The 11,556-nt window shown below is 31.9% G+C and overlaps 1 protein-coding gene across 1 annotated transcript; it reads right to left on the bottom strand.

The window, feature by feature from the left end:
• Window positions 1-3,864: 3,864 nt before the first annotated feature.
• Window positions 3,865-5,571, bottom strand: LOC139484131 (uncharacterized). The gene has a single exon (XM_071267857.1). It carries the CDS (start codon window positions 5,569-5,571, stop codon window positions 3,865-3,867), a length of 1,707 nt encoding a protein of 568 aa, XP_071123958.1.
• Between the last annotated feature and the right edge of the window lie 5,985 nt (window positions 5,572-11,556).

Genomic DNA, 11,556 nt, shown 5'->3' with positions numbered 1-11,556 from the left:
ATGGTTTTTGTACAAGTTATAAATTTTTGACATCTACCTTCTGGCAACAGGTGATACAAGTTTATCTTCTAAAATGTATCAGTTTAATGTCTTGAATTCAAAATTACATACTTCAGCTTAATATTAAGTGCTATTTCCATTGTCCTAAAACTCGAAGTGAGGATACTTGAATGGTTTCAATTCAAATTTTGTTTATTCCCTAATACCAAAATCATATCTATAAAATATCTTTTTTGTGTTCTTATAATTTGTTGTTTCAAAGCTCAGTGTTAGACTGTATCATGTAGTTGTGGAAATATGGCAGACATATGTGTAACAAAAGACTGTGTGCTTGCATCATCCATTTGTGTTAAGCGGTTCATAAAACACTGATAACTTGTACACAAAATCTGTACAAATTATAATTTGTACATTACAACTTGTACAAAACATATATATAGACAATAATAGTGCATTGACTTGACATTTCAACGATATAAGGATGAGACTTAGAAACGGGGAAATGAAGGCTCTGCCGAACTTTTTCCTCGTTTCGGGCCGAATCCTTATATCGTTGATATGTCAAGTCAATGTACTTTTATTGTCTTATACTGCAATCTAAGAAAAACATTTTCAATTGTATTTTAATGTGTTAATTTTATTATTTGATTTAAATATTGTGAAACTTCCCCCTTTTATAAAAAGGCCTCATATCAAGCAAGGAGAGAAATACAAACACGATGAAATGTACATTACCTGTTGAAATCCGCAATCGATGGTCAACGAATTTGCTTGAGAATGAACTAAAATATCAACAATAAGCATAAAACATAATGATTAATAGTTTGCAGACCAAAAATATCAACACGTGAAATATGTTTTTTTAGATAAAATAAAATAAAATAAAAATCGCAAAAGAAATAAGTTTGAGTCGTTGTATGCATTGAAAACAAGAACAGGTTGAATAGGTCGTATGAATAATTAATTTTAATTTCTGCAATTTCTATTTAAATATTCATAAGGAAAAGTGATATGTCAGTGACTGCATGTGACATAGAAATATACAAAATGTACGGTCAATGCACTTTGACTGCTATTGTGTACAAATTGTAATGGTGTACAAATTATACTTCGTGCTGATTTTTTGTACAAGTGTTTCATGTAAAAAAATCTTAAAAAATATACAAAAAACCTGTACAAATTGAATTTTGTACAAACTTACATCTTGATATTCCACTGTAGTATTTGTATTGGGAACATTTGTACGTGGAAAGGGCGATGTGTTTTGTATCAATGTTACTAAAACATTTGGTACGAGCGATATATTTGGCATTACAGTCGAAGTGACTTTTTTCCAGTGACGGTGCCAATACTGCCAAGAATGGGTTTGCTATTTGCGGAGCAAGGACTGAACCCGAAATGTAAAAGGTGTAAAGGTCCAGTTGCTCTTTTGTCCCATAGCTGTATGAGAACCCTCTGTCCGACTGAAAAGTACGAGAATCATTAGATACATGTATGTGTCAAATAATATATTTAGATATTGAAAAAAAAAAGTATGATTTTGTTTTCTTCAACATGTTCAATTCTAATTGAAAGTGATTCTGAAATAGACTAGTGACATAATAATTCGTTTTAGCAGCCATATTGGTTCAATATAAGAAGATTATTAGCATTGCTGATGACTTTCTCACTTGAATTTTAATAAAACGACATCAATATATACGTATTCATATGACATTAAATTTAATTATTTGGCTATAGCCGTGTTACGCCTAAACTTATCGCTGTCATCAATAATAGGAAAAAAATGTCGACATTGATATTTAAACAAGGATTAACCAATCAGTTAATTTAGTCGATCAGCAAAACATTATTCTGATACAGTTAAAACGATGGTTTACATAGTTTTTCAAAACTAAAATATGAAATCAAACAGACCAAGAAAAATCAAATCGCACTGTTCGAAATCTATTTATATCTATGTTAAACTTTATGCTTTGTACGGCTACCTGACCGTCAGCAAACTTCGGAGGTCACTACAATGCTTAATTAGATGGCGTGTAGACCAAAATAAATACAGAATATTGAAACGAACTATCGATTCCATGCATCGTAAATTGTTTATTTTCGATTTTTTGATAATTTAGAAATACGGGTTAGTATGATATTACTAAAATAGGAGAATTTGAGTCAAATCGATGAACATCAACATGCCTGTTGAATATGGTACATTATACTTAATGTCAAAGCTCAAACACATGAAATGAATGGGATAAAATGACAAATTCCTGACATGATAAAGGCATTTTCATACGTTGAAAGTGGTGGTTCGAACATGGTTTCGATTTACAAAATTGTTAAAATGTAAACTTTAAGTTATTTATTGGAAAGAAGTAATAATTATGCTTTTGTCACATAAACATGGGCTGTTTTGACAATACAATGCACATATATCGGGTACTAGTATCGTTTAGTCATGCTAAATTACTGTAATCTTCACAATTTTTGCATTTTAGTTAAATAATGGACTGTTTCCGTCTTAAATGAAAGTGACCGCATTTGTGTTCATTCTTAATATTGGTATGTAAGTTGTATTTGATGATAATACATAACATTTATAAAGATTGAGGATGAACACGGATGCGGTCACTTTCAATATTGACAAAAACTATCTGAAAAAGTTCATTTTTTGCATATATGATAGATTTTTCCTATTTAAGCTTGAATCGGAGCGTTTTTAAAGGGTAAATCAGTTAAAATTTTTCACATATACTAACGGAATCAACTGAAATAGACAATCAAGTGTTTAAAAAGTGTCCAAAATCTTTCATCAGATGAACCTGAAATTTGAGGCCAAAATCAATCCGTACTGGACCATCTCCTTTATTTATTTATAGTTCAATCTATTATAGGTATAAAATAAATCGTCATTTCCCGCATTTTAATTTTAGAAAAAATAAAGTGAAGTTTTGTTTATTAATCGCTACAATACAGATACATTATCATATATGTGAGATAAATTTTAATGTAAAACTGTCCATAACATTTTGACAAAAAGTCAGATTTGACATATTCGTGTGTAAGATTTTGAAAATCTTATTGATTAACACTGAATAGGAAATCATACTGTGACCTACATGTATTGATATTCGTTTTCGTGTTACGTTTACATTTCGTGCTTCCTTCGTGTAAGTTTTTAATTTGTTTACATTTATGCACACCTTTTCCTCTATCTAATGATCACCTAATAACATATTCTGATATGCTATTGAATAACATCAACGTACCTCACAATGGGGTCGGGCAGGGGAAGGGGTGGTGGTATAGAATTATATCCGGATTATCTGTTAAAAAAATGTATTGCTTTTCAAAAGAAAGTCATTCTTATTATTTCATTCGATTAAATTAAGATTGTTGAAAAATATCCATAAACTAAGTTGGTACAATAGATTTCTTACAAAGCGTCTTGTATTTTTCATACATCGTTTTTGGATAATTACAATTCATGTGTGTTTTACTTAATGTAGGTACAGTATTATTTGCATTGTGAATGGATGATAATTTATAAAGTTTATATCTAGATTAATAAGGGAGTTTTATTTGACAATTTCATGAGCCGTAGGGCGAATTATAACCTGAACGCATTAGAAATAAATATCCCACTTCAGTGTGGTCGGTAAAAAAGGATGAAAAGTTTTGCAAATTTTTATAATTTTTATTCTAACGATTTATGTTTATATACTATAAAATTGAGAATGGAAATGTCAAAGCGACAACAACCCGACCATAGAGCAGACAACAGCCGATTGTTCATTTGTGTTACGACATTTTTTCAACCGTTTATCGAACTGGCGACACGAACTGCTTAAATATCCATTTTCAATGTTATTCTGAAACGTCAAACAAGAAGGCACTAGCTTTCTCATTAGCGACCAGAAGTCGGTTTTTAAGCTTATCATAATGTAAAGCCCGCGGAATTGTCAACCCATTAGCCTCAGTCAATAACACTCGTTTATCTTGTCCATTTGAAGATAATACTACAACATTGTTCTGTTCCGAGCTAACAACGTACACACATCCTCTTATATCAACCGATATACCACGTGGTTTTTTCAAAACAGTCTCATCTTTAAATGTCCATATTGGTTGACCATTCATGTCACTGCAGCTGACAACTCCTTTGTTGCTATCAGTGTAATAAAGGTTGTTGCTTTGTACAGCAACATATCCAAGATTTGAATCAAGTTTGAGAAGAACTGACTCTTTGTAGTTGTCTAATCGGATCCTTTTTATACCTTCGTTGGAAATAAAGCAAAATAATGAGTCATCACTGTATGCTACTCCATGACATTGATTTATAGTAGGTATGGATTTTTGTACTATTTCTGGTTCATTAATGTCTACAATATAAATACACTCATTGGATCCACTCGTAATAGCTAATTTCGAACTATTATTTATACATGTTATATCCATACAAGGCTTGATTTGTTTCTTAAGGATATGGAACAAACGCTTTCCATTTGAATCAAATACAACTACGTGACCATTTCCTGTATACTCATTAAATAGCATTTTCCCATCGGACAAAATTTCACATCCTCTGACATATGTACAATTTGTATTAATTCTTTTGAATAGCTTTATTTTAATGTCATTGATAGACTTAGTAAGTGGTCGTGCAAATCTGACTAGTTGTAGTTGTTTGTCCTTTTGCATGTTTTGTCGGATAAGGGAAATCTGACAAACCTTTTTGTGTACCTGTACGATACCGAACTGATGAATGTTTTGTATGATTTCCTTTATCTTTTCATCAAAATTTAATGTGAATGTGTCTTTTTCTAGATCTCCATCTTTTGCCACTGACTGTACAAAGCATTTAGCTGAATCTATTGCAGATGATAATTGTCTGACGCTTAAATAAGTTTGAAAATTAGAAGCATGTGTCTCTAAATCTTTTATATACTGCTCGATTTTTGCAACATCGGATATTTTATCATCAAGTTTCTTTAACAAAACCTCGATGGCCGTGCGTGATTCGATTGCTTGTTTTGACAACTCCTTCCTTAACCTATCTTCAAGACTGTCTAAATGATCATCTATAGTTTTCCTCATAGCAGCGATCTCTATCATTTGTATCGTTTCTTCATCATTTATCATTTCTAAATGCAAATTCAACTCGGCTTGGATCTTTTTTATGTTTTCAGCAATGTTTGTTAAACCCTGCTTTGTTACTTCGAAATTACTTGAAGATTTCACATTTTTTGCTTTTTCATTGAGCGAAAATATGTCCTTACAGTCATTGTGTTTTTCTATACATCGAAGGCAAAGAAGTTGATCATGTGTCTCGCAAACTAAAGAATAAATATCATTATGTTCATTGCAGATATTAGAAGTAGCAGCAGTTCCTAGCTCCAAAGCTAAACAATCCGCAATCGGAATTGTTGTATGGTTTTTAGATAACCTTGAAAATGTATGATTTTCCTTGCATTCGTTACAAAACGCATGTTCACATTCGGAACACCAGTGAGTTGCTTTTTCTGTAATGTGTCGGTCGTCACATATATCACAAATTTTCAGTTTGGTCGACATCCTAAAAACAAACAATATTTATAATTATTAATAATAAATCACAAAATACTCGAAAAACAAACATTCAACGAACAACAATACACTTAACTTAGTAATGAGATCTCATTTACATTTAGTACCCCATGCACATAATATTTTGCTGTATTTTGCTATCTTTTGGAATTTTGAGTTTGAATGCACTTTAACCTTGTTCTGTTAAGGCCTCTTTCACTTTTTGATTCGTAGCATCACTGCTTATTTTGACAATTTGAAATGATAACTATTAAAACAATATGTCATATGGTACAGAATTCGTTGTTATTTTAAATTTCATTCATAGTTGAGATTTACTTAACACATTTCCTAAATAGGGATCGAAGTTTTATTTTTGTTATATAAACGCATTTTACTTCAAGTAATTATTGTGGTTATCAAAATATTTTTTCTATTTTCTAACTTACGGGTTAGTTATTAAGAAAGTGTAAGTCCCACATTTATAACGATAAAATGTATATAATTTTACGGTAAGAATATCAATTTACTTAACAATAAGATATTCCTTCTACTTATAATAGTTAAGAGAATGATACTGTTTATCGTCACAAAGCTTGTTTTGAAAATTATTCAACTGTTTCACTGCGCTTTTTTATATTCAGGTTTACATGTAACATGGGTGAGTAACTCATATAAGTGACATGATTAAAATTGAAATTTGATTTTAAATCTATCTACTTAGTATACTAACGGTCTACACATTTAAATGTTTTGTTCTGACGAATAAGCATACCAATGAAATTCAAATTAACAGCGAATTATGTACTAAATAATATTTTGTTGTGATATCTAGAATTTCAAATTGTCAATAAAAAGGGGCAACCATCGACATTTGTTTCATAAGGTGTTAATTTCACAGGTCTGGAAAAGTACAACTTATGTCCATAAAACTGCATAAAACTTTCGCATTTACCATGTAAATAGGGAGAATTTCATCAGCTTTATGATATTAATAGCCTTGGATTTTATACAATCATGACATTGTTTCAACTCTTTAGGCTCATTACTGAAAAACAAACTCACTTGTGTTCTGAGTGTGACACGCGTTTTGTAATGATTGAAGAGAAAATCATATAAGTTCAAGGTTATTTAAACACCAAACAGCAATTCCGATTGCGGGTTAACTTATGTATCTTTGGACCTAGAAACCTCAGCTACTTCCAATATCTGCAATCAACATAATGACATATATTCTTTGGTTTGAGAGACACATTAACAGCTTCTTTGCCTTTGGTGTATAGAAAGAAAGTTAAATAACAAAAATACTGAACTTCAAAATGGACAGGCATAGTCAAATGGCAAAAATAAAAAACCCAAACACATCAAACGAAAAGATAACATTTGTCATATTCTGTAATTGGTACTGGCATCTTTTTATGTAGAAAATGGTGGATTAACCTGGTTTTATAGCTAGCTTAACCTGTAGACAGCCGTTTAAATGTGAAATCGTCAACGAATTTCCAATGAACAAAGGAAAGTTCAACTCACATTAGTAAAAAGTTAGAAAAGATTCAGGACGAGTGGAATTTGCATTTAAAAATGTTAAATGATGAAGAAAAGATACAAATGACAAAGCTCAATGCGATAAGTAAAACAATAAATGATTATCTAGACAGTCTTTAAGATAGGTTAAGGAATTCGAGGACGTGTCAAAACAAGCAACCAAAGTACGCATGGCCACCGAGGTTTTGTCTAAGAAACTTGATGATAAAAATCTAATGATGCAAAAATCGAACATTATATAAAGGATTTAGAGAGGCTTGCTTTCTATTTCATAACTTACATAAGCGTCAGACAATTTTTAGATATTTTTTAGAAAAACGTACTTTCACAAACTTTTAGGAATTGTGTGTCTTCAATTCTTCGTACGACGGATGCCACATTTGGAGCAGGATCTGCTTACCCTTCCGGAGCACCTGAGATCACCCCTAGTTTTTGGTGGGGTTCGTGTTGTTTATTCTTTAGTTTTCTATGTTGTGTCGTGTGTACTATTGTTTTTCTGTTTGTCTTTTTCATTTTTAGCCATGGCGTTGTCAGTTTGTTTTAGATTTATGAGTTTGACTGTCCCTTTGGTATCTTTCGTCCCTCTTTTCGTACTTTATTTGTCATTTTAAATTTTTTATAATTCGAGCTTCACTGGTGAGTCTTTTGAAGACCACCGCGCGTAAGGCGCAAATTGAAAATTGCAATTCTGGTATCTACGATGAGTTTATTCACACTGAATTTTGATAAAAGATTAATGAAATAATACGAAACATCACACAGTTAGGTATCGTAAAGTACAATAAAAGGCTTTTGTCATTCCCCTAATTCAGCAAAAGGGCAATGGATGTACGGTCAACATTGGTAAAAGTCAAAGAGATAATATGTAGATGATGTCTTCCTTTATTCCATTTGTATAGCTGCTTGAAAGAGAGGGACGATAGATACCAGAGGGACAGTCAAACTCATAAATCGAAAATCAACTGACAACGCCATGGCTAAACATGAAAAAAGACAAACAGACAAACAATAGTACACATGACACAACATAGAAAACTAAAGAATAAGCAACACGAAACCCACCAAAAACTAGGGGTGATCTCAGGTGCTCCGGAAGGGTAAGCTGATCCTGCTCCACATGTGGCACCTTGACTGTGTTTATATCGAGCTAAAATCAGTGGGGTGTTAGTGTACTTAACACTAATGCTAAACTGTATGGTGGTATCGTTGATCAGAATCAAAAAGTATATCGTATGGTCAACAATAATAAATCTCTCAAAGTAAACAATTATTTATTATTATTACTACACATGTAAACATTTAAATTTTGAACTTGAAGATTGGCGCATTAGAAAATAGGGTTAATCCTGCTTAATTAATCATGTTTATCTGTTAGCAGAAAATGGGTTTATTTTTATATTGCTTTAAAATTAAAAACAAACATAACGGGAATCACGCAATTTCAATTATTTGACTGTGGCTGTAATACACATCCTGAGGTCACAGAGGTCTTAACAACAATCTTCAACAGCAATACACAAAGTTAACGTAGTTTATTACTTTGTGGTGCTTTAACGCGATATCTGTATTTATCATATATTTAGTACAAAATACAGCAATTTTTGTATATCTAATAAAGGTTTTTTTTTCCAGTCTGTATCACCTACCCTGTATCGCATTCCCCGTATCGCATGGCTAAACCCGTATCGCATAGCAAAACCCGTATCGCATACCTGGCATGCCGTCACAATTCGAATGACGTTAACGTTTGACCTATGACGTTCAGTGTCAAAGGAAAAAAAAAATATCCTGATTTTGAGTAATTTCTCGCAATTTGATTAGCTTATATTGTCCTAATAAATTTCAGTACAATTTGTTATTACGTCAATAGGAATTATCTCCCTTATTTATTACTTCAATTAGGATTATCTCCTTATACCATTGACCTAATAAAAAGAGAATAAAAATTGAGTTGCTTTATAGTCAATTTTCAATTTTTCACAGTTTTAGATTAAACATCTAAAATATATTTGGTTGATAATGTCCTTTTATTGAATTTGAATAAAATACTGTAAATTCAGAAATTATTGCTTGCATTTATTTTTGCGATTTTATCATTTTAGACTTAAATGCGATTTTAATTATTACGATTTTGAGAAAAATCCTGTTTAATTCTAATAAAACATTTCAAAACGCGAGTTTAAATTATTGCGTTTACAACTCTGTCGCATTTTTCGCAATAAGAAAAACCTCGTATAATTTCTGAATTTACAGTAATATATAATGTAACAAAATCAGGATAAATTCGTTACACAGTGTTCAATTGTCCTAATACGGAATTTATCGGATCAATAAAATTCTCGTATTAGGAAAATTGCACACTGTGTAAAAAATAGTGTCCTCACTTAAAAAAATGTCCAATCATTTCAACTGAGAACGATATTTTAGAAACAAATATTACCCAGAAACTTTACGAGCGATTTTTTTAAAATAGACTCTATAAGATGTAAAAGTATCTGAAGATTTATTGTGTATTTGGTCATAATATTTCGTGAAGTTTGTTTTCATTACCTGATGGGTTAAACACAATTAAATGATTGATTGATTGATTGTTGTTTACTTGACGTCCAATGGCTAATAGTTCATGCATGTTCAGGACGAGAACAAGTTAACAATAAATACAATAGGTAAGTCTTGTCATAATAGAGGCCATTTGGGATCATGGTCGAGGAAATTTTGACTGCCACTGGAAAATGAGGGTATATTGGATAGGGACAGAAATTTTGCCTTGCAACAGGCTACCTACGGGCTACGGATCACTCAAAGAGTTGTTACAAGGGTTTTTAACGTACATAAACGTGGTACTCTCTTTACACGAGGCATCGGATGTAACGTCCAAGTTCTGACCGGACTTGACTGCGAACTTCATACACCCCATACAGCCAAACGGACGCCCCACTTTGGCAAGCGTTTTACTGCCGATCGGGAGAAGACCAAGTGACCATATTTCGTTTCCCCAGTCACCCTTTGGGGTAAAAACAAATGTAAATTTTTACGACTTCAATTTGGTTAGAAGATAGCTAAACCTTTTCATGAAATATTTTTCTTGGTGTTTATCTCGTCAGAAAAATAAAATGATTATGAATAATAACATCGTCAAATAAACAATAACATTTATTAATTTTAGTTAAAATGATAGGACAGCATTGTTAGTGGATGCATGTTCACTTGGTCTTAAACGTATATAAAGAATGTAATAAGGTTACAGGGGACATTACGATGTGGATATGTGCTAATATGGAAGTCTATACAGGGTAAATACAGCAAAATCAAAATGGAAGTCTATACAGGGTAAATACAGCAAAATCAAAATGTTTTTTTCTTGCTTATAATTTTGGAACATTTGAAAACAATGAAGATCCCATAATTCTGATTCTATTGAAATATATGACGGGATTGATATTGGTTTCTCGTGGTGATACATGTACAGCATGCGATACGGACTTTGCCATGTATTATTCTATATATAGTATACAGATAAAGTCTCGATATATATGTTGGGCTGATAATGTATGATAAGACACTGAATTGCAGCATGAAACTGAACATTATATCTTATTAGATATTTCAGAAAGTCACATACTTATATAAAGACAATAATAGTGCATTGATTTGACATATCAACGATATAAGGATGAGGCTTAGAAACGGGTAAATGCGAGGCTGTGCCGAGCTATTTTCCCGTTTCGGGCCTCATCCTTATATCGTTGATATGTCAAGTCAATGCACTATTATTGTCTTTATACTGCAATCTAAAAAAACAACATTTTCAATTGTTTTTTCATGCGTTAAGGTTATTTATTTGATTAAAATATTTGCGGAAATCCCCTTTAAAAAGACCTCATATCATGCTCACGGAGAAATTTTCAACACAATGAAATGTACATTTACCTGTTGAAACCCACACTCGATGGTGAACGAAATCATTTGGGTATGGACTAAAATATCAACCAGAGGCATAACAAATTAATGATTTATAGGTTGCAAACAAAAAATATTAATAAAGGAAATATGTTTTTCCAATAATTGCAAAAGAAACAAGATTGAGTCGTTCCACGCATCGTTGTATGCATTGGAAACAAGAACAGATTGAAGAGGTCGTATGAATAATTAGATGTTATTTCGGCAACTTCTATTTAAATATTCATCAGGAAAAGTGATATTGGGTCAGTGACTGTATATGACATAGAAATATACAGTCAACGCATTTTGACTGCTCAAATAGAACGAGTGCAGTATAAATTGAATTAAAATGATTATGACACTATGAATAAAGTTATTCACATATGTGACTAAAACTAAAAAGAAAATCCGTTCAAACATGACTAAATGTAATTATCTTAAAAGACCATGCATGTACTCGTAATATCTAAGAACCTCATTTTTTCTCATCGTTCAAATTTGCAATTC

This window comes from Mytilus edulis, chromosome 8 (genome assembly GCF_963676685.1).
Source record: "Mytilus edulis chromosome 8, xbMytEdul2.2, whole genome shotgun sequence".
NCBI classification, from domain to species: domain Eukaryota; kingdom Metazoa; phylum Mollusca; class Bivalvia; order Mytilida; family Mytilidae; genus Mytilus; species Mytilus edulis.
The sequence above is the reverse complement of the archived record's forward strand: the minus strand, read 5'-3'. Positions and strand labels throughout refer to the sequence as shown.